Source organism: Echinops telfairi, unplaced genomic scaffold, assembly GCF_000313985.2.
Source record: "Echinops telfairi isolate 266 unplaced genomic scaffold, ASM31398v2 ScPeMD7_9;HRSCAF=40, whole genome shotgun sequence".
In the NCBI taxonomy this organism is placed as follows: Eukaryota; Metazoa; Chordata; class Mammalia; order Afrosoricida; family Tenrecidae; genus Echinops; species Echinops telfairi.
Window position 1 is genome coordinate 1,998,920 of NW_022103906.1, and position 24,561 is coordinate 2,023,480.

Sequence of the window (24,561 nt, forward strand, 5' to 3'; positions counted from 1 at the left end):
CGATGTACAAATGCGCTTTACACAATTGATGTGTGTATGGATTGGGATAACAGTTGTATGAGCCCCTAATAAAATGTTAAAAAAGAAAAAAAACAGAAAACTAAAAAAATAAATAAATAAATAAATAAAATAGTGCTTTTCTGATAACGGTCAAAGTGTAGAAGAAATTTAATAATATTTAGTTAATATTTTTTGGCAAGATACAGAAACAGCATTGTAATTACAGCAGTGAGTTTCTCAGGTATGTTTGGTATAATTGAATGTGATTTTCTGGCCAATGTATATATATGAAGTTGTAAAATTATAATCTTCAGAGCATTATTGTCAGAACATGATTGCCCTGTTTATAAATGTGTTAGGATTAATAGTGTCAACACGACTGTGAGTTAGCATTTTCTCCTCTCATTCTCTGGAAATTAATACATGCAGCATGAAGAATTGACAGGAGGACATGAAATACTTCGTTTCCAGACTAATGGGAGGCAAATATAATTCCCAGACTCTAAAATATGTGTAAGACTTAACAAAAGCAGCTAAGATTGGCCAGCAGTAGTATAGCAAGAAGTGAACAGAAGCATAGAGGTGGACAAAAGGGACTCAGCAAGGTGAGATAATAGGAGACACCAACTAACACACGTTGTAAAGCGGACTCACAAGAAAGGCAAACGTTGTGTAAACTCGACTCCTTGCGGTGATAGAATTATAGGGGAAAGGCTGTGATCCAAAGATTTCTTGGACCCCGTTTTATATGAGAGGCCAAAGGGGCGTTTCTAGATGAACCATGTTGGGGGGGACAGGGGTAACAGCCTTTCTCTGTGGGAACATGGAAAGAGCCTTTAGAAATTCAAAACAGCATCCCCTCCTGGATCCTTTGGTAAAATAGGTGATCTAGGAAATTTTATCCCTACAAGAGAAGGAATGGTCACTGTAACAGTGTGGTCTAAGGAAAGCTTTACAAAGAGAGTACCTGTGAAAAACTTAAAACATCTACAAAAACATTTCTTAAATGCACAAAATTAAAGTCAAACGTGTTGTATTAATAAATGTAAACCGATTATTAAAAGATCTTCAAGTTGGATCAAAAGCAAAACTTAACTGACATAAAATGCAGTCATTGAGAAAGATTGAAAATGAAAAAATAAAATAAATGGGAAAGGCATATGCCACACAATTATAAACAGAAATAAAATGAGGCAAAATATTAAAGGAAAGGAGAGCACTTCAATGTGCCAAAAGGAGCATCTCAAAGTGCGGGTTTGACAGGAGTATCTGTCCCCAAAGCCTGGGGTTCCAGGAGACACACACACACACACACACACATACACACGTGTCTGTGTCTCCTTCTAAGTATTCAGTCACACACCCCCCCACACACACAACTGTGTGTGTCTCACTGATTCTGTTATAGTGTTTTTATTGTTGTATTCTAAAATTCTACAATTGATATACTCATGAAAGTTTAGTTAAAGAAGGAATTTTACTTTTGTTTTTATTCTTTTAGAATCTTTTAAGATTACAAAATGTAGAAGTCTTTTACTTTTCTAATTACCTGGTCAGTAAACAACAGGGAGCCTGGGTGTGTAGTCTTCTAAATATATTTGTTAATAAGTAAGGGGATTGGCTCTCAGCATCTATTTTGGTCTCTTTTTTATATACTTTAAGAGGAGTTCTCGTGGTGCTGTCAAGTAACCATTGAACAGCTAAACATAAAGTGGCCACTTCAAAAGCCACTGGCCTCGGAGTGAGGGAAAGATGAGGTAATCCGCTCCTGGAAAGATTGACAGCTCTAGAAACCCTTCCTATAGGAGTTCTATGATCCTATAGGAAGGGTTTGATTTGGTGTGGGTAATGTACTATGAAGACTGGAAAGTTTTTAACTACATTTCATAGACCCTGGCAGCTTGGGTCCAGTATATAAATTAGCTTTTATTAACTAGATGCAGTGCTGCAAAATTATAAGATTCTCTCACTTTTCTTGTATTAAATATTTATCAGCTTAATGTAGGTAGAGTGGTGTCTTTCCTATACCTGAACTCAGACAAATCTACAATTTACAATGCCTAATTCTGGCATATCTTCTATACCTTATTTGTTTTATATCATTATAGCTTTTTCTTTATTTAGTATAAATATATATATTGCTTACCTGTTTTTCTTCCATTTTCTTTTAAGCTACTGCAGCTAATTGCAAAATCCCAATTAACTTCTTTGAGTGGTGTGGCACAAAAGAATTATTTCAACATTTTGGATAAAATAGTTCAAAAAGGTAAGACAACCACTGATGTTTTTAATAATATAAATTTTAATTATATGTTTGTCCAAAGAATATGAGAGTTTTTGTGTATTTTGTTCTCCCCCCAGCATAAGCTCTTAAAATCAATAATGTCAAATAATAGGATAATATTAGACAAGGATGCAAGTTGGAAGTTGGTCCTCAATTTCTTAATGTTCTATGTTACTGCAGTTTAATTTTTTTTAATTGCATCTTCATACGAAAGTATGTACTATTTTTAAAAGGTCATTTAATTCCTGAATTTGAAAAAGATACTTTACTTCATAATAGCTACCCAGTCAGTTAGTTTTAGGGCAGTATTGTATACTTACAAAAGTTCTGAATTAACTTAAGCATCAAACAAACCAATAATTTAATAAGATATAATTATATTAATTAGTAGTTATTAATAAAGTTGTCATATTTCACAAAGAATTTTTGCATGTTAAATTGAAGACTATAGTCAAATTTTTAATATTACTTTTCTTTATGTTAAGTACAAAATAAATTGCAAGCTGGTCATTTTAAGGTCAAAATTGTTGACCCAACTGAATAAATAATATCAGGCAAATAGTTTTTTTAAAAATTAATAATACTTTGGATATTCCAAAAATAATTTTCAGTAACAGTGAAATTAGATGATTGTAAAAGGGGGTGTTTAGCTTCAACACTTGGTCTGTACCTTTTTTCTTTTTTCTAGTTCTCCACGACCACCAAAATCCTCGCCTAATCAAAGACCTTCTCCAAGACCTAAGTTCTACACTGTGTATTCTTATTAGAGGAGTAGGAAAGTCTGTACTGGTGGGAAATATCAATATTTGGATTTGCCGATTAGAAACGATCCTTACCTGGCAACAACAGCTACAGAATCTCCAGATGACTAAGGTACACATTTAGTGACTTGAAAATTATTATAATGAATTTTTGTGATTCAAAAGCCATTGCCTCTACTAGCATATGTGAAAAACTCATAGAGCTTTTTGAAAGATTTTTTTTAACTCTGTTGCAAGTATTAAATTGTTTTTGAATTGGAACCAAAAGAACTTTAATGGCTTATAGCTGTTTTTAGAAAGACATTGGAGATGGTAATCATTAAACGAAGCTGATCCGATGAGTGATTAGATGGTAAATTAATTTACCTTTAAAGGAAATTAAAGTGTTTCGGGCTGCTAAGATAACATTCAATAAATAAAGCTAATATATAATTGCAAGTTACCATATATACTCGTGTATAAGCCAAGTTTTTCAGTACATTTTTTATGCAGTTTTTGTGGTAAAATTAGGGGCCTCAGCTGCTATTCGGGTAAGCTTATCCTTGATTATATGTGGAAATTCTCCATTTATCTACTACTTGCTTCTCCAAGTTTAGTTGTTATGTTTTACCTCCTTTTGTTTTTCGTCTTTTCTGTATGTGTTGTTTTATCATTCTTTGACAACAGAGAACATGGGGGGGCGCGGATACAATTAATTTCAATTGTTTTTGTTCTTTTGTTTATTCTGACATCCGGTTTCAGTAAGAAAAATGCTAAGATTATTGATCAAAGTAAGCATTTTAGACTGTCTTTTGTTTAGAAGAATAAACTGCAGATAGTGAATGAAATATATAGATATGGGTACAGATACAGATATATTACTCTTCCATATGAAGGAATTGTTTTCAAAAGTGACTATAGAATTCCTTAACTTTTTATCATTTATTAGCCATGTAACTGTCAGCTTTACAAAGAATAAAGTAGTGATACTCTATTTTAATATAACTGAATTGTCAATAATCAAACATTCAGTTTCAGTGTGAGCTAAGAAAATTTGATATGAACATCATCATAGAAGTGATATTACCAGTAACTCAGAGATCTCTATAATTGGGCTCTACTCTACCTGATTCACTTCATTTCTCGTGTATAAATGTATTGTGTTATGAAAATTTGCATGTAAGACATTTAAAACCTGGAACATCTGCAAGATGTTTGCTAGAGAAGCAATGATGTACATTTTAGAAAAATATAAGGCAGTTGTAATTCAGAGACTCTAAAATATGTACTGAAAACATCTAAGATTGGGCAGAAATGAATAGAAATGTAGTCTAGGTCAAATGCTACATCTCATTGATCCTTAATTTAGCTAACTTATAGAACTGATAATATCTGTGTTATTGAATCCCTGAGAAGAGAATAAAATATGAGGATGATAAGAGTGGGAGTTTAATCCTTGGGATCTCTAAAGAAGATAATGTTTGAGAAAGACCAACAAACAACATTTCTAGCCTAATTGGGAAGTTTGAAGCAGTACTTTACTGTTGTTTACTGTTGTGCATTATTAAGAAAGGAATATACATTAACAACAGCCCCTCAGGTGAATGAGTATAACACAGAAACCACAAGGATTGAGTCTGAATATATCACAAAAGAAAGACAAAGAAGAAAGGAAGGTAATAATATTTCAACATTGCTGTCTTGTGGAAAATAAAGAAAGAGGTGTAAATGTTTAGTTCCCAAAGCATCTTTTTATATCTTCTCTTTAGTTTACATTAACTTGGTGGAATGTATGCCTTTTGGTCTATGTACAAGTTTCATATGAGCAGTATTAAGTGCTCTGGAATTTCCATTCTTCACTGAACTTTATGAGTCGTTTGTTATGATCTACACAGATGATTGTCCTTGCATAGTCAAGAAAACAGAAGTAAACATCTTTCTTATATTCTCTGCTTTAAGCACCAGTGATTCAAACAGAATGGGGTATGTAAGGGGGAGGGAAGTGTTACTGAATGGTTTAAAATCAGGAATGTATCAGGGTTGTGTCATTTCACCATGCTTATTTGGTCTCTATGCTGAGCAAATAATCCAAGAAGCTGGACTGCATGAAGACGAATCCAACATCAGGATTGGATGATGTGATAATACAGTTGACACATCCTTGCTGAAAGCAAAGACGACTTCAAACACTTACCGATGAAGGCCAAAGAATACAGCCTTCAGTGTGTATTGCAGTTCCATGTAAGGAAGACATTAAATTCTCACAAATGGACCAATAGACAACATCATCATGAAATACTGAGAAAAGACTGAAGTTTGTCGGGAATTTCATTTTACTTGGATCCATAATCAACACTAACAGAAGTAGCAGCCAAGAAATTGAATAGCATATTGCATCGGGAAAAGATGCTGCACAAGAACTTTATAAATGTAAAAGAGCAAAGAAGTCACTATAAGGACTGCACTGAAACATGCAGCTGACCCAAGCAATCACCTCATGTTCATGTGAAACTGGACAATGAATAAGGAAGACTGAAGAAGAATTGATGCATTTGAATTATGTTGTTGGAGATGAATATTGAAAACACTACAGACTGCCAGAAAGCAAACAAATCTCTTGGAGGAAGTACAACCAAGATGCACCCTAGAAGTAAGGATAGCAAGACTGTCTGACATACTTTGGACATGTTATCAGGAGAGAGCAACCAGTTCCTGGAAAAGGACATCATGCTTTTCAAAGTTGACGGAAGACCCTTCATAAGATAGATTGACACATTGGCTACAACAGTGAACTCAATATTAACAATTGTGAGAATTATGCAAATGCAAGCAATGTTTCATTGTATTTTATGTAGAGTCAAAATGAGTTGAAAACAACCCAATAGCATGTAACAACAACAAACTTGGTAGAGGAGCAGAGAAATGATAGAAAATATAAATTACCTTAAGTTACTCAAATTATTGGCCATATTAAAAATGGCTAACAGACTATAGAAGTAGAAGGAAATGCCTGAAAAAATCCTTTTTTTTTTGGTCTGGCATACATCTTCACAATAATGATGATCAAAGCATACTCCTTCAGCCAGAAGTGTTACCATATTAGCACTTTGATCAGGTAGGAAAAAATAAAGTACCAAAATGAAATTAATGCTGAGGCATAATTTATGCCAAGGCATAATAACAACTACAAAGTTCTAGGGGTTTTTTTTGTTGGTGGGGGTGGTAACTTTTTAGCTCTTTTTTTAAAAATCCTTTTATTGGGGGCTTATAAAACTCTTATCACCATCCATACATACATCAGTTGTATAAAGCACATTTGTACATTCGTTGCCCTCATCATTCTCAATACATTTGCTCTCCACGTAAGCCCCTGGCATCAGCTCCTCATTTTCCCCCCTCCTTTCCTGCTCCCCCCTCCCTCACAAACCCTTGATAATTTATAAATTATTATTTTGTAATGTCTTACACTGTCCGACATCTCCCCTCACCCACTCCTCCATTGTCTCAAGGAGGAGGTTATATGCAGATCCCTATAATCATTTCTCCCTCTCTACCCCACCCTCCCAGTATTGCCACTCTTAGCACTGGTCCTGAAGGAATCATCTGTCCTGAATTCTCTGTATGTCCAGTTCCTATCTGTACCAGTGTACATCCTCTGGTCTAGCCAGATTTCTAAAGTAGAATTGGGATCATGGTAGTGGGGGGTGGGGAGGGGTGGAAGCATTTAGGAACTAGAGGAAAGTTGTATGTTTCATCATTGCTACACTGCACCCTGACTGGCTAATCTCCTCCCTGCCACCCTTCTGTAAGGGGATGTCCACTTGCCTACAGATGGGCTTTGGGTCCCCACTCCACACTCCCCCTCATTCACAATGATGTGATTTTTTTGTTCTTTGATGCTTGATACCTTATCCCTTCATCACCTCATGATCACACAGGCTGGTGTGCTTCTTCCATGTGGGCTTTGTTACTTCTGAGCTAGATGGCCGCTTGTTTACCTTCAATAGTTTAAAACCTTGGACACTATATCTTTTGATAGCCAGGCTCCATCAGCTTTCTTCACCACATTTGCTTATGCAACTGCTTTGTCTTCAGCAATCATGTTGGGAAGGTGAGCATCATGGAATGCCAGTTTAATAGAACAAAGTATTCTTGCATTGAGCAAGTACTTGAGTGGAGGCCCCGATGTCTATCTTAATACTAAAACTATAAATATATGCACATAAATCTATTTCCCCAACCTCATATGTAACTATAATAACATATATACATGTCTTTATTTAGATCTCTATAATGCCCTTTGTCTCCTAGCTCTTTCCTCTACTTCCTTTTACTTTCCTCTTGTCCCACTATCATGCTCTGCCTTCATTTGAGTCTCAGTAATTCCTCTTGATTACATTACCCTTGGTCACACCCTATCGGGCCTCCTACACCCTCCTCACCACTTATTTGGATCACTTGTTGTTCCCCTATCCCTGGGTTTGTTAACACCACTTCCTTTCCCCGCACTTCCTCCTCTCCCCTGGAACTATCGGTCCGGTTGTTTTCTCCTCCAGATTGTTCATCCAGCCTATCTTATTTAAACAGACCTGTAGAAATAACATGCACAAAAACAAGACAGAGCAAAACCAAGCAATAAAAGAAAACAAAACAACAGCAACAAAAAGCCAATGACAAAACAAAAAACAACAACACAACAACAACAAAGAAAAGCTTGTAGTTAGTCCACGGACTGTTTGTTGGTCTTTAGGAGTGTTTTCTGGTGGAGTCTGATGGGGTGCCTGTTGTATGCCCTTAGTGTTTTGCCTCAGTGTGGTGAGATTAGATCGGGCAAAATTCCCACATTGTGTCTCCGGTTTTGTCCCCTGTAGGACTATGGTTCAATGAGGGATGTCATGTCTCATAATGGGGCCGGCCATATGGTCTCTGTGGATTGGCTGCTCTGAGTGGGAATATCGTCCTTAAGGCTTGGTGGGCCAGGATGTGCTCCACTCTCTCTCCCTCCCCCTTCATTTGCTCCCATGTGCTCTGATCAGACACGTCCCTCTCCCTGAGCTGTAGCTTCAGTGCTGTCCTCTGAAATAAATTCCTCTGGGGGGAGGGGCAGCTTTCCATGTAGTTGGGATTGGGGCTGGCCCCTCAGACCTCTCCACTGGTTCCCTACTCCACCGGCATGTTGCATTCACATCTTGGAGCACCAGGTTGAAGCGTGGTCCCTCTTTCCCTGTGGAGATATAAACAATATCCTCCCCTTGGGTGGGTTAGTGCCCTGTTCCCCCACTACCCATTTCTTTTTTATTTTTTTCCTTTCCCAGAGGTAAAACAGTTGCCATTCATCTTAGTGCTTACCTATTTCAGCCTTTCCCACTATGAAAATACATTCTTAGCACTTTGAAAATACACATTGCTGTGCATCCACTTGTTCTACATCCACACAGGAAAACAAATAGGATGGACAAATACTAAAGGATGATTTCTAATTACACTTACACTTTCTCCAAGTGCATGGTGCATGCTGTTAAGACATCCAGCAGGGTCACAAAATTTGCTGACAATTGATGAAAAATCTAACATTTTGGACACAGTTTTGTAGTCTATGTAGGATAACCAGTGCTCTCATGGCCCTTTAATGTCTAAAATGAGATTATCAATGTCCTTTTCATTTCCTTACACTTATTTATATCTGTTTCCACTATGGGACTCTGAATCACTCTTAGGGCAGCAATGATGTCTCAGTGACTGTGCTCCACAGTCCCAAGAGCATCATGTGGCACTGAGCACAGGGCCTGAGGCACACAGCATATATCCTCTGAATGAATAGAGAGATGAATGGATGCTCACTATTGACTAGTCTAAGCATGTTTTATTCAAGATTTAGCGAGCAATTTCATCTTTATTGTCTAGCATATGGCTAGAAAATACACATAAAAGATAATATGCATGTAACTTTATCTCCATCTAATAGTCTTAACTCTATTATAAGAATAAAGCCTTATTCTGAACAGGTGACTCATTCTTCTTCTTAATGGGAGAAATTTCTAAGCACCAGAAAAGAGTTCATAAAAATTGTGCTGCTAAAATCAGAAAGCTTAATGCAGCATAAAGTGGTAGGAAAAAATCTGGGATGTACTAAGGAATTATAGATGCTTAGACAGTAATTTGACATCTGGTTCTGATAGGATCCAGATTTTCAGTCCTACTATGACTATAAATGCAAACATAGTAGAAATGCCAATATTCTTATTTGAACCATATCTTGCCATTCAAAAGTAAAGTAGTACAAAAAATTTTTTGTTAGACAAGATATCTGGAGTGACCCAGCATTTTTAGCTCAGATTACTTCACGGACGAGCGAAATACTATTTATTGTTGTGAAGCTTCACCATAACTACATCAATTGAACTGTGTAAAGCGGTCAGCACTTGTTTTTTTTCTTGCTTTGAGATAGTTTAAGCTATTCCATCCAGATATTAATGACTTCCATTTCTCTGTGGAAGCACATTTATGAATATGAAAACTTTTATCTTCATATGAACTCTTGAGGGACATACATTTTTTTTGTTCCTTTTGTTTTTGCTGGCTATCAGAATTTAGAAGAGAAAAAAAAAGAAAAAGAAAGTTAAATCATTGAGGAAAACTTCCAACTATATTCTATGATGTTGAGTTGATTTTAATTTCAGGAAATAGTCTTGAACTTTGACTATCAATGACCCATAAAAGCTTCTGGCGATTGCCTACTCTCTGACTGATGGTATCCCCTTAAGTTGACTATGAATAAACATCAGGCAGCAGCTCACCATTAGCTAGCGGGTTATAAGACCAAGATTTATTATATGAAGCAGACAATTTGACTTACTTAGTCTAAATAAAAAATAAAGCCAAACCCACTGACATAGAGTCCATTGAACCCATGTGACCGGCTAGAACTACCCTGCAAAGTTTCCAAGGCTGCTAATCTTTATGGAAATAGATTGCCACATGGGTCCCCTGTGGACCTGCTGACAGCATTGAACTGCCAACACACTGGTGGGCAGCTGAGTGACTTAATCACTGAAACACCAGGGTTCTTCCTGACTTAACTGAGTGTCTACATAATGGAGCATAATTATCTGATACTGTAAAAATCTCTTTCCTTTAGTATCAAAGAACATTCACAGTAAGGTAAAGCAATCTCTCCCTCATACTGCTGAATGTTAATGTAAACCAAAACTAGAAGCAGAGCATTGGGTTAGAAATGCCAAACTCAGTAAAAAGAAAAAAATAAGTAAAAACTTGCCATATAGAGAGGTACTACCTTCCACTTCTTTCTGTTTTGAATAATATCAACTAGGGAGGACTCAAGATGAGCATTCAGATATGTAACTGAAGACTTTAAAGTAACCCAAATGCATGCCATGTATTAGAAGGTCTCAGATAATATCTGAGTAGGCATGATAAAAACTAGTATTTTGTACAACATGAGGCTACTGAGGTAAGCTTAAAGAAAGTGTGAAAGCGGCATAGGGAAAAAGCTACTGTATACAAACATTCCTGGGGTGAGGACCAGGTAGTATGGTAGGGGCCAGAAGAAATCCATGGATACATATGGTCACCTTCCACTGCCTCGTATATGTTTTAGGTCTGCACTTATAGAGGACAAATAGTCTCTAGGACTAAACTCAAGAAATCAATTCATTCTAGCCAAATACACAACAAATGATCACTATATGCAGTGCTGCTAGAAGTGTGGTGATTGTTAGCTGCCTTTGAGTCCATTAAGCATAGATATCCATATACAATGGAACGAATCACTGCCTAGTCCTATACCAGAATCACAATTGTTATACTTGAGCTCATCGTTACAGGAAATGCCCCCACTATTTTGTTAGTTTATCATACTCTGGTGGCTTTCATGTGGCTATAATGCTGGAAGCTCTACTACCCAGTATTTGAAAGACAGTAGATTCACCCACAGTGGACAGGTTTCAGCTGAGCTTGTAAACTAAGAATAAAGTGGGGGAAAGGTATAGGCTGTCCGTGTTTGAGTAATTTGCCACTGAAAATCTTACGAATATCAGTGATATTGAGCTAGAGTACACAAAATCAAGACAGATTTCACTGTCCTTATGGCTAAAAGAGTATATAGATGATTTGAGGAGCCCCCCACCCCCAAAAGGAACACTGAACCCATGGGAAGCATATGGATGTGTAGATAGCTGTTACCTCAGAATAAGTGAATAACTGGATTGTCTGGTCACTAGAAGCGGAGCTGGGATCAAGTAATCTCTTCAAACACCACTCTCTATTAAATCACTTAAATACTCCAGTCTACTAGTAAGACATTCTTATAATGAGAATTAAATCATGCAGTTTTGGGCAACTTCATTGAGGACTGAAAAATTCAAAATGGATTTGAACCAAACTAGATCCAGGGCTGCTCTAGATCAGCCTTCAAAGGAGAGTTATTTCTTGAATTAATTTTGCCTCCACGTAGGGAGCTAATGTTTATCTCTCAAACCAAATTACAAGTATGATGGCTTTTGTTTCCTGATACAGCACAGCCAGATTTTAATTTTCCTCCAGAATAATATGTGGTTTTCCATATATATATATCACTTTCATCAGCCTTCTGAGGGATAAATACATCATATTCACTCTCAGGCTTATGTCAGGGAGGATATGGCTTTTAACCAGTGGTTCTCAACCTTCGTAATGCCACAACCCTTTAATACCCTTTAATTCCTCATGTTGTGGTGGCCCTCCCCAACCATAAAATTATGTTCATTGCTACTTCATAACTGTAATTTTGTTACTGTTATGAATTGGGCAACCCCTATGAAAGGATCCTTCGACACCCAAAGGGGTTGTGACACACAGGTTGAGAACCGCTATTTTAACTATGATGAAATCATGGAAATGACAAACTAGAAGAAACTTTAAAGATAATTTAGTCTACCTTCCCTAGTAAGTTGCAATCACTATGATCGATTAATGCGAAGATGCTGCACAAGACCATCCCAATAGTGACTAAGGTGTGCAACCCAAGCTCAAGTCTCCTAACTCATAATTTCATCTTATTTCTACTGGACCATATAACCACATAAAATGCCATCCTTGTTGTGCTTGTGAAGCATTAGATGCATTTATTTAGTGAATCTATGGTCTTAGAACCTACTCTGTTCTAGGCATTTTTAAAGAATGTAAATGTAATATTTTTCCCCCAAGGTACAAAATACATTGAGTTCATGTAGTTTATAGATTTCCAAACTTATTTGGCCTTCTACCCCCTTTTCAGAAAAAATAAATTACTCATCTCCCCCTTGGCAATTAACAACTTTTGTTCTATAATCCAGGATAAAGTATAGTCACCTGCTTTTGCAGGGCCCTTGGGTCAGTCTGGCAGCCCCCGGGGGCAGTGTGGCATAGGAGAAGCCATCCAGCAGGAGGATCAAACAGATCTACGTTCTGTTTCTGGTTTCTCTTTTCTCTGGTCTGGTTGCTTAGGGAAAGTCATTATATCTGCTTGTATGTTCATTTCTTTCATTGTAAAATAGAAATAACCTCTGTTATGCCTACTTTGCAGTGGCCACAAGGATAATGATGAGATCATACATACAAGCACTACATATTTTGGGCTGTTAACCACCAGGTCAGCAGTTCAAACCCACCAGCTGCTGTAAGGGAAAAAGATGAGCTTTTCTACTCAGTCTAGTAAGCCCCCGGGGGGCAGTTCTGCACTGCCATATCAGGTCACAGTGAGTCAGAATTGATTTGATGGCAGTGAGTTTGGTTTTTTGGTATTTAAACTAGAAATTGAATTTCTATATTAATAATGCTTCTATTTGTTGTACTCTCAATGAAATATCATTATTTCCTTTTCAGCAAGTGAACAATGGTCTTACACTTAGTGATCTTCCTTTACATATGCTGAACAACATATTATACAGATTCTCAGATGGATGGGACATCATCACGCTAGGTCAAGTGACTCCAACTTTGTACATGCTCAGTGAAGACAGACAGTTGTGGAAGAAACTTTGCCAGTATCATTTTGCTGAAAAGCAGGTAAGAAATGATGGCAGGGATGTTTTCCTGCAGATTCTATGAGTTTAGTAAATATCTTTTCCAAATCCCCAAGTACAGGAATATACTCACCTGGGATACTGTCCCATGCACTCACTTTACCTGCTATTTCAGGTACATTTTAAAGACTAATCACAATTCATTAAAGTTGCTTATAATGTTTATTTTTCATATGTAAGAAGAACTATGGGCTAAAAATAGCTCCAAATCAACCAACAAAAGCTTAAATATTCTGTTATTTCTTTTCAAAGTAATTATATATCATGATCACTGGACTGTTTTCCTTTTTCTATAATCTGATGAATCAAATCCTAGTTCTGACTTTTATCAAGCTATGTATCATTGCAAGCTATCTTGAAAACATATACACACTCTTTGAAACTTTGTTTCCTATTATCAGTTTGATAACACACCATTCTTCAATTTACAAAGAATAATACAACTTTGTAGATTTCCTGCTGCTTTCAAGGACCAGTTATAGGGACCAGCACAAAGCATATGTGTATATACGAGGCGGTACCCCCCAAAAAACAGAATTGCACTGGGCAGAGCGGAGCTTTCATAGTATGTACTTTTCCTGCTAGGCAAGTATCGAAAAACTCACTCTGAGTTAGTACCCCCTATGGCGGCATCGCCTGGGAAGGTTCTCTCTGGTCACAGTGAATGTTTTCCTAAAAGCAGTTTTGTTAGAACCTGTTTGTTATGATGGCTGATTTAAGAGAATAGTGTGAGGCTGTGAAATTTGGTTACCTGCTTGGGAAAAATGCCACAGAAACTGTTATGATTTTGAACACAGCTTACAAGGACAGTGCTATGGGAAAAACTCAAGTGTACAAGTGATTTTCTTGTTTCAAAAAAAGTCAAATCTTGATTGATGACAAACCTTCTTCTAGACATTTGTCAACTTCCTGAACAGACAAAGATGTCAACTCATAGTGCATTTGGTGTTCATTGTTCCAGGTCAGACTGTTAATCAAGCTTTCTATTTAAAGTTTCTGAAAAGATTGCATAGCAGTGTGTGACAAAAAAGGCCAGCTTTGTGACAGACGGGACTGGTTTTGCCACCACAACAATGCATCACCTCACACAACCATCTCCGTGCACGAGTTTTTGGCAAAATAAACCCATGCCTCTCTTGTTCCACACACCTTACTCACCTGAACTCACTCCGTATGACTTCTTTTTGTTTCCATGAATGCAGAGGGACATGAGAAGACAATGATTTGACAATGTAGAAGAGGTAATGATAAAAACAAGGGAGGTGCTATCAGCCATCCAAACAGAGGGGTTTGAAAAATGTTTCCAAGAATAGAATCACAGATTTGACAAATGTATTAAGTGTATTGTAAAGCACTTTAAAGGTGATATGGTTGTTTGGTAAAACAATTTAAATACATAGCTTTGGGGGGGGGTCCTGGGTTTTTTTGAGGGGGCAGTAGCCCCCTCGCACACTCTCTAAGGGTCTACTCCCATGCAGTTTGTTTATTCATTATTCAAATTTAAATCTTACTGTAATTGTTTATAAATCCCTGCAGAAATAATTTTCATTTATTGTACTAATTAGTAAGTGCCTACTTTTTGCTTAAGGCTGAATGAAAGGTAAGGAAAGGAGGTATAGTTATGAACAAGGCAGTGTGGTCTTTACTTTCTAGAGATCACTATTAGAAGGGATTATAAGAAATAGGAAGTATAGAATTATGTAAGCATTTTACAGGTGAGTGGAAGAAAAAATAATCTTAAGGCATCAGGTACAATATTGAAAGATTCTATAGACAAAATACTGAATGACGCAGGAAACATCAAAAGATATAGATGGAATACAAAGCAAAATGAACTGCTGGTTAACATTTAACCATTTCAAGAAGTATCTTATAATCAAGTTGGATTTAGAAGAGAACTTGACATTCAAGAATGCTACAAAGATGTTTACTTGTGTTTTATTGACCATTCAAAGGCATTCAACTCTGTGCATCATAACAAATTATGGATAGCAGTGAGAATATGAGAACTTTAGAATACTCCATTGATGGAACCTATAATGGAACAGGAGGCAGTCCTTTGAACAGAACTAGAGGATACTGCAGGATTTAAACTCATAAAAGGTGGGTGTCAGTTGTATCTTTATACCATACTTACTCAGTCTACAAACTGAGCAAATAACCTGAGAAACTGGACGATATGAGGAAGAATGGGGCATCAGGATTGGAAGATGACTTATTAACCACCTACAATATGCAGGTGACACAGCCTTGCTTGCTGAAAACCAGGAGGACTTGAAGTACGTGCTAATGAAGAGCAAGGACAGCAGCCTTCTGTTTGGATTACAAATCATTGCAAAGAAAAACAGAATCCTCAGTTACCAACATATAAACAGAGAAAAGGTTGAAGATGTGGAAGTTTTCATTTTGCTTGGATCCACAGTCAGTGCTAATGGAAGCAGCAATCAAGCAATCAATCCATTTACTGCAGTGGACAAATCTGCTTCACAAGACCTCTTCAAAGTGTTTAAGAGCAAGTGTAACACTTTGAAGACTAAGGTGTGCCTGATTCAAGCCATGGTATTTTCATTTGCCTCATATGCATGTGAAAGTTGGACATTGAATATAAGGAAGACTACAGAAGAAGTAGTACACTTGACAAAGAATATTGAAAGTATAGTGGATTGCCAGAACAAATAAAATCTTTCATGGAAGCAGTATGGCCAAGATGTGCATTGAAGTGAGTGTGTACTTTGAACATGTGTTCATGCTTTGTAAAGTAGAAGGGGAGTGAAAAAGAAGACTGTCAAGAAAATGGATTGACAACAGTGGCTACAACAATGGGTTCAAATAACAATTATTGTGAAGTTAGCACAGGACTGGGCAATGTTTCATTGTTGTACACCGGGTCACTATGAGTCAGAAACAACAACACCTAAAAACAATAACAGGAAACACTAGAAGGGATGGTCTGGTTTGAGAGTAAGATGATGAGTTAATAGTTTTAAACATGCTTGAATGTGATACCTTATAAATAGTCAAATGAAAAATTTAAGTAGGCTGTTGGATTGTCTGACAAAAACTCAAGTTGGAGATCGACATTGAAACTGATAAACACGTAAGGGGGATTTGTTGCCAAGGACATGGATTTGCTTGTCTCGGGAGAAAGAACAGATGGAGATGAGAAGAGGGCTTTAGCAGAGCCTGGAAGAACTCCAGCATTAGAGGCCTAAAGGAACAGAAGCTACAAAAGATTAAAGTGAAAGGGTATTAGAGAATTAGGAGGAAAAAAACAGGCTTTGGAAATCCTACAGAAGCCAAGGAAAAGCATTTAAAGATGGAGAAATTTCAGGTGCTACTGATAGATTAATTAAGCAGAAGACTTAATGTCTAATAAAGGTTATTGGCCTTAGCAAAAACTAGTTTAGGTGGCCTTGTTAAGGAGGAGCAAAGAAACTCAGAAATGAATTTGAGCGGGAAAGAAATTAGATTGACTTCTAGAACCCAGCATAGGTTATTTATTTATTTGAAGGAGCATTCAAAGCCTAGCAAACAGTGAATAGGACAAGAGGGTGAATGAATCCATTTGGGATGGAGAAGAGAAAGTTGATTTCTGTTCACATAACTTACCCTGGAACTTCCCTCCCATTAGACACTGATCCTGAACAGAGGCCAGGGAATGCCAGTAGAACTCCTGTCCGTATTGGGATAATCCATAGCTCGCTTTTTGTCTCCTGTTCATAACCCTTTCACCTCCATCACTGTATGCAGGATATAACTGAATATAGGTTTATAAAAGAAATTGCCAGGCATGTCTTTTATAAACCTATATTGAGAATGCCCAGCAGTTTCTTTTATAAACCTATTTTCTAAAGATAGTCTAAAAATATCTCTTGGCAATTTGTAAATTCATTACATTTCATTAACTGAACCACTGTAGAGAAGTTAAATGTTCGGCACCAATATTTAATGTCATACCAGACTAGTAAATTACAATGAACAATTAGCACCTACAGGTGCATCTTATTACACATACTACCTTGACTGAATTCTAACAACAAAGCATTTAAGAAAAAAATGAAAATCCTTTCCTTCAGGGCTCAGCAACTAACAGTAACACCCTTGGGTGGGCGGGGGTGGGGGTGGGGAAACAAGCATATTAGAATAACTATGAAAACCGCATAGATTAGGGTGCACCCTTCAACTGAAATTTTAAATCAAGTATAAAAGTTGGATCAATACAAATAATCTAAAATTATATTGGAAGAAAAGTTAACTAAATACTCTTGGCTGTACTATTAACATCTTGTTGTTGATGTTATATTTGATTTTTTTTAAATCACAGTTGACTAGGAAAAGTTATGTGAAGACTGGAACACTCTCCTTATAGCTGAATGTGAATGAATGTCAGTCTAGAACAGAATTCATGAGAAGTAAGATCAAAATGGTCTTTTTAGTTTCCAGCAATTAATTTTTAACAGTTACTGGAAGATAGAGAAATTAATAGTCTGTAGTTCCTTTATTTTTCAAGGTTTAACTGGGAACAATTTCCTCATTGACACAATAATAATTTCAAAACAAAGTATGCTCAAAGTCATCATTGAATAATGTATATTTTATCCAACTTATTTTTTTCTGTTGTAAAAGGTAAAATAGGCTCATTGCAACAATAAAAAGTCATAGATTAAGTACAATGTTAAATGGGAAAAAAACTGATTAAAAAAAAGCACCCACATGGCTAGTGACTGTCAATAGTGCATGTCATCCCTAGCTTTCAGATATAGCATGCCTATAAAATGTATCTCTTTATACCTGCTTCTTTTTTTCAAATTGAAATAATCACTTTCTTATTTTTGACTATAATTTTATTCAGGTATCACTCATAGACCACACAGTTCATTCAATTAAAGCAGGTGGTTCCGTGGTTCTTCAGTATATTCACAGAGCTGTATTACCAGAACCATAATCCATTTTATACTGCTGCGTCACTGCATAAAAAACAGCCATCACTCCTCCCACCACTCATTCTCTACTCAGCTTTTTGTTTATATAGGTTTATATATTCTGGAAATTTCACATAAATGAAATTACATAATATATGATCTTTTGTGATTGACTTCTTTCACTTAATGTTATAAAGAGCCATTCAGTTGCAACGTGTATCAGCACTTCATTACTTTTTATAGCCAAATAATTTTTCCTTATGGACTATACCATGTTTTGTTTATACTGCTCATGATATAATTGACATTTGTTTTGCTTGAAGACTACTGTTGTGGCCATTTATGTGGACATATGTTTGTGTGGATATGTTTTCATGTCTCTGTAGTGGAGTTGCTGGGTCAGATGGCAAATCTGTGTTTAAATTTTTTAACAACGAGGCATGTGCTTATTGATCATTTGCACCATTTTGGGAGAAATTTCTAATGAAATCCCTTGCCCAATTTTTAACTGTTTTTAAAATTATTATTGTTATTATTACTGAGTTTTAAGTTCGCTGTATGTCATTGATAGACGTCCCTTATCAGATAAATGATTTGTGTGATGTATTTTTAACTTAGTAATATAAATTGGTATATGCGCGTAAGAATATTTAAGCTTTTAAATAGCTGCTTGTTAATCTACTGTACAGATGTGTCACAATTTGACTAATCTCTTATTGACTTAAAACAAGTAAGTTGTTCAGTTTCAAATAATTAAATGTTTCGTGCTCCTTATTGAAAACTAATTTGTCACTTAATCCTATGCTTAGAAAATCATCTTCTGCTGATTCTGAACAGAACTTTGTTTCTGTCTAGTTTTGTAGACATTTGATCCTTTCAGAAAAGGGTCATATCGAATGGAAGCTGATGTATTTTGCACTTCAGAAATATTACCCAACGAAAGAACAGTATGGGGACACGTTACATTTTTGTCGGCACTGCAGCATTCTCTTTTGGAAGGTAATCATTTCAAATATATTCATGGAATTTGGTGTAATCAATTAATTACCTAGATTTTATGTATAGAGGTAAAATAAACTAGAAAAAATGTGTGATAAGGAGTTTCATGGAATATATTTCACGAAATATTGGGATGGGAAATAGGTGTTTTTAAAGGAAAATTTACTATTGTGTTTACCTTCAGCAGTGTTGAAAATAAAAGGTCTTAGTACTTTCCTCCCCTGACCTAACTCTCTCTTCATTTTTATAAGTCTATAATAGGCATCTCTCACAGAGCAAGTGAGCTGCTTCTGGCTCCCTCTCTAGTTGTCAAGTCTCAAGGCAGAAGGCTTGTATTCATAGCAGGCTCTGGAATGTCTCCTCAGTCCTCTATCTGAAGACAAAGGAATTAAAGATTTTTCTCACTCTCTTTAGTGTATCTAAATTAGTTCATTTTTATGTAATTGAAGAATCTAAGAATAAGGTGTAAACATCCTGAAATCTAAAAATATTGTTCTTTTAAATGGCTTTCCAAGAGATTTTGTCTGTAAATTCATTCACTTAATGAATCATTTGTTATACTTACTTATGTTATACACAGACATACAAAAATATGCTTGTCTTTTCAGTTCTAAAATATGCATAATATTGCTCTTAACGAGGTGTCTGATACCGTGTGTCCCAGTAGCAACAGCGTTGACTGCATTTCATTTTGAGTTGTTGAAGTCTCCATCACATCACAGCTTTTTCTGCCATACAACACTTCAGAAGACATTGATTGCAGTCAACTTCATTATTTCTGAGCCTATATAATTAGGTGTAAAAAAAAGCAGTCAGTCAAAGGAACTTGTTTTAATTCCTGGAAAAGCCAGATATTTTCTCCCTTGCCCCCAAGAATACTCATGCCCAGCGTAGCTTGTTGAGAGGAAGAGTAATGTGGAGGAAAGTATGATATTGAAACCAAGCAAACCTAGATATATAGCTCTAACACTTAGCATTGGGTGGCCGTGTCACAGTGACCAATCTCTCAGAACCTCGTTGTCAACAGTAGAATCTACCATGAGTACCCAGCACATCATCGGTGATCTAAATAGTGGGTACTAACCCACTAATATTCATTTCCTTTAATATTCCCATAATGTTGATTACGAAACTAAAATGTTCAAACCTATTAAAGTCAGAAGGCTCTGGGGGTCTGGGTGAATTTAAAGCATTACTATGACTCTCTCAGTCTTGAAGAATCTGGTGCTGGTTGTGCTCCTGTTCTGTTTTGTATCCAATAGTTCATCACTGTTCACAGCATGTGAATGTGGTGTGCTCTGGCAAGCAGCTGCCGTGGAGCCTCTGCATCTGCTCCCAAGCTGATTTCCCATCTGTTCTGGCTTAACTGTATTGTAGTAGTTTTTTGTTTGCTGGTTTATTTGTTTTTTTAAATTTCTACCTGCCATTATCAGAAATGTCTAATGTGAAAGGAAATTTTATTTTTCTCTCAAAGTATAAAGCAGATTAACTCACATAATTCCACTGAGCTAATCTGCACAGCCATAGACTCCCAGTTCTAAGGTTTGGTTCAGTGACCCTTGAAAGGGTCTACTGAGATGACTGCTGCCTTCATCTAAGCAAACAGTTTGCACCATCTAGATTGAGTGTCATTGAGAAGGTTAGAGTGGGAAGCTACTGTCACCAAGCAGTTTTGTGTGTGTGTGTGTGTGTGTGTGTGTGTGTTCTTCCTTACTCATACCTATTTCCCAAGTGAATTTCTTGACTTTTCGATTTTCTAAAGGTTCAGTTAAAAACAGTAGAGTCCTAAGGTGGGCTAAGGAAGAAAGTTTGTAGTGCCCAGATAGAAAGAGTCCCAGTCAAAAGCCAAGACTATGATTCGAGATTTCAAGATGTAGAACCTGAAACTAAGACAAAATAGTAACTGACAGATGCAAAATCCAGCACAGTTGTCTTTTTTGGTGAACTGCTTTCATCTGGCTATCATTAACTAGCCAATCCATATATTGTTTGATAGTCTGAGACAGAAAATGGCTCTAAGTCAGGCAGCTGGAGTGGTAGCCAAGAGTATTGGAGAAACCAGGAGACCTTATTTCGTAAGACCAGCAAGCAAATTATTGAACTCATCTGTGCCTAGTTTTCTTCATCTTTATAGTAAGACGTTTAGATAGGAAGACATATCAGACCCCTTTTCTTGCATTTGTAAAGAGTTCAAAATGTGGTACCCAGGCCCAGGAAATACAGGGGTAATGGGCAGCAAGGATACCCTTTACAGGTGCCTAAAATCCGAATCAAAGCCGGATAGCCCAGTGAGCTCCCTGAAATACCAGTAATTGATTCATTTAGCAAACATCGATTGAGCACCTATTTTCTTGGCGGGACCACGCTAATGTTGAAGGAAGAACTGCAGACATAACAGAATGTACACATAACAAAAAAATTCCAGCCACGCTGAGAAATGTGACAGGGTTAATTGCTGCTGTTCTATCTTTCCGTATGCCTTTCCACTTCAAAAGCATCAGAAGGGATTTAAGTTTCCTGACACAAGATTAACTTTCTGACTACAACATACTACCAAAAGGGAAAAGGTGAAAATCATTGACAGTTTAAACACTGCCTTTTTAATTATATAACGATCTGGTCTGTGTATAGGAACCAAAGAGGTTTGATAGTTTGGTATTCTAGCAGTTTGTTCAGAAATAATAATATTGTATGTATCCTGTGTGATCAGCATTTTACACTTAATTCTTTTGTTTGTTTTAAAACTTTTCATTGTGAATTGCATGGGGTTTTTTTTGGGGGGGGTGTTTTTTTTCCCTGTATTGACATTTTATTGACATGACTAATAAAGATATTGCATGGGGGTTTATATATCAGATCATTGTTTTTGCATTCAACAACTTAGACAACTTACTAGGCCTCCCAATAATTGGCCCTCTTCCCTCTCCACCCCTGCTCCCCCCTCCCCACCCCACCACACACACACACACACACACACACACACACACACGCACGCACGCACGCACGCACGCACACAGGCACGCACACACACTTTTTTACGATCTCCTTCATAGAGTATATTTTCTTTCCTTTACTCAAGTTAATGTCTGTCTACCCTCCAGCCTATTGCTTCTGCTCCCCTCCTGTCTCCTCCCACCCCTGGTAACTATAAAAATCTTTCTTTTTGGTATGAAAATCTTTGCTTGGTTTTTATTTTTAATCACAGTGGTCTCTTTCAATAGCTTCGCATTCCTGTGTGGCTAACTTCACTCAGCATATGGTCCTCCAAATCCATCCATGTCATCAGGTGTTTCATAGTTTCATTGATATTCTCTAACTACCCACTGTGGGTATGAACCAAATATATATATATTCATGCTGCATTCTCTGTTTATGTGGGGAATATGCCAAGTAGCACTATTGCTGTACTATGTGGTATTTCTAGTACCAATTCTCTGAGGAAGTGCCATGCCACTTTCTGTAGTAGTTGTACTGTTTTACACACCCAGCAGAAGCTTCTGAAGGTTCCAGTTTCTCCATACCCCTTCTATTATTTGTTGTTCTCTGCTTTTTTGAACTTTCTAATCGATCCTGGAGCAAAGCAGTGTCTCATTGTTGTTTTGATTTGCATCTCTTGGAAGGTTAGTGATCACAAGTTTTTCTTCATAAATGTGGTGGCCACCTGAATGTCTTACTTGATTTATGTTTTTTTCATGTCCTCTACCCTTTTATAAGTTGGATTATTTAACTTTTTCTTGTTGAAATTTTTAGATTTTAGAAATAAGTTCCTTCTCCCAAATGTCATTACCAAAAATTGTTTCCCACTATGTGGGTTTTCTTCTTACTTATTCGTGAAATCTCTTCATGTATATGTCTCTTCTCTTTTAGGAGGTCCCAGCCATTCATTCTGTATTATGCTATGTGCATATTTTTCATTATATTGGGTAGTGTATTTATGCCTTGTATCAGGTGTTTTTCCCTTATTTTTTTCATTTATTTTCAGAGTTATAGGGTTTAGACTTAATCTTTATCCATCTTGAGTTTATTTTTGTGTATGGAATGAAATATGGGTGCTGATTCATTATTGTGCAAATGGAAATCTACTTTTGCCAGCACAATTGATGAAGAAACTTCCCAATTAAGTGTATTTCTGTCCATTGTCAAAAATTAGTTGTCTGTAGGTAGATAGATTTATCTCTGGGTTCTCTATTCTGTTTCATTAGCCCATCTATTTCTTCTTGTACCACTATCAGGCTGTTTTGATTACCATGTCTGTTTTGATTACCACGTTTGAAATCAGAAAAGTAGAAGCCTCTTATTTTATTGTTCTTCTTTAGTAGAACAATACTTCTTTTGTTATCCTAGGCCTCTTTCTTTTCCATATTAAGATGATGATTAAATTTTTCTATCTCTTCAAAGAATGATGCTGAAATTTAGATCATAATTGCATTATATTTTAGATCACTTTAGGTAGTATTGACATTGTCAGTGTTAAGTCTTCTTATCCAGGAACATGCTCCATTCTTCCACTAATGTATTCCATTTTGGTTTTATAGTCTTAGTGGTAGAAAAGTCTTTTGCTTCTCTGGGTAGACTTATTCCTAAGTATTTCATCTTTTGGGGGACTATGTTTCCTGATTACCTTTTCAGAGCTTACTTCATTAATATACAGGAATCCAATTCAGCTTTCAGCCAACCAAATGAAAAGAAATAATAAAATAAATGGAGCAAAAAGCATAAAAAATAAATTGATCATAAAATAGAAAAGCAGTAGAAAGAATCACTAAGGCGAAAAGTTGGTTCTTTACAAGGATTAACAAAATCGACAAATTACTATCGAGCTAAAAGAAGATGATGCAAATTTTGAATGAAAAATCAAAACGATGACATCATTACACAACCAAGATAAATTTTAAAAGATAATCAGGAGCACTGGTGGCATTAGTGGATTATGCATTGGGCTGCCAACTGCAAGGTCAGCAGGTCAAAATCAACAGCTCCTCCACAGAAGAGAGATGAGGCTTTCTAGTCCCATAAAGATTTACCATATTTATCCTATTCTATAGGGATGTTGTGAATTAGAACTGCCTCAATGGCAGTGAGTAAATGAAGGACTGTATTACGAAAAATTTGGAAATGTAGAAGGAATGCCTACCTAAGTTAACAGACTAATGTTAAAAAACACAAGGAAAAAAACAAAATAGACCCATAACAAAAAAGAAATAGATCTGGTCATCAAAATACTCCCACCAAAAAAAATTTCAGGGCCAGACAGCTTCATGGAAGAATGCTACTAAATATTCAGAGAACAGCTGACAGCAATTCTACTCAAACTATTCCAGAATACAGCAAAGGATGCAAACTCCTGAATTCATTTCGTGAAGCAAGTATAGCACTGACACCAAAACCAGGCAAAGACAATAGAATATAAAATTATAGACCAGTGTCCCTTATGAGCATAGATGCAAAAATTGTAGCCAACACAATCCAAAAAAACCAAAACATTATGACCAATTGGGGTTCATCCCTAGTACACAAGGATGGTTCAGCATTAGAAAAACAATCAATAAAATGCA

The 24,561-nt window shown here is 36.6% G+C and overlaps 1 protein-coding gene across 2 annotated transcripts in view; it reads left to right on the forward strand.

The window, feature by feature from the left end:
• FBXO25 (F-box protein 25) overlaps window positions 1-24,561 on the forward strand; it is a 100,572-nt gene that overhangs the window by 65,873 nt on the left and 10,138 nt on the right. For both annotated transcript variants that reach the window (XM_004707655.2, XM_004707656.2), the window contains exons 6-9: window positions 2,173-2,266; window positions 2,973-3,157; window positions 12,886-13,068; window positions 18,863-19,006. In XM_004707655.2, the coding sequence (XP_004707712.1) occupies window positions 2,173-2,266; window positions 2,973-3,157; window positions 12,886-13,068; window positions 18,863-19,006 (606 nt within the window). The remainder of the gene's footprint in view (window positions 1-2,172; window positions 2,267-2,972; window positions 3,158-12,885; window positions 13,069-18,862; window positions 19,007-24,561) is intronic.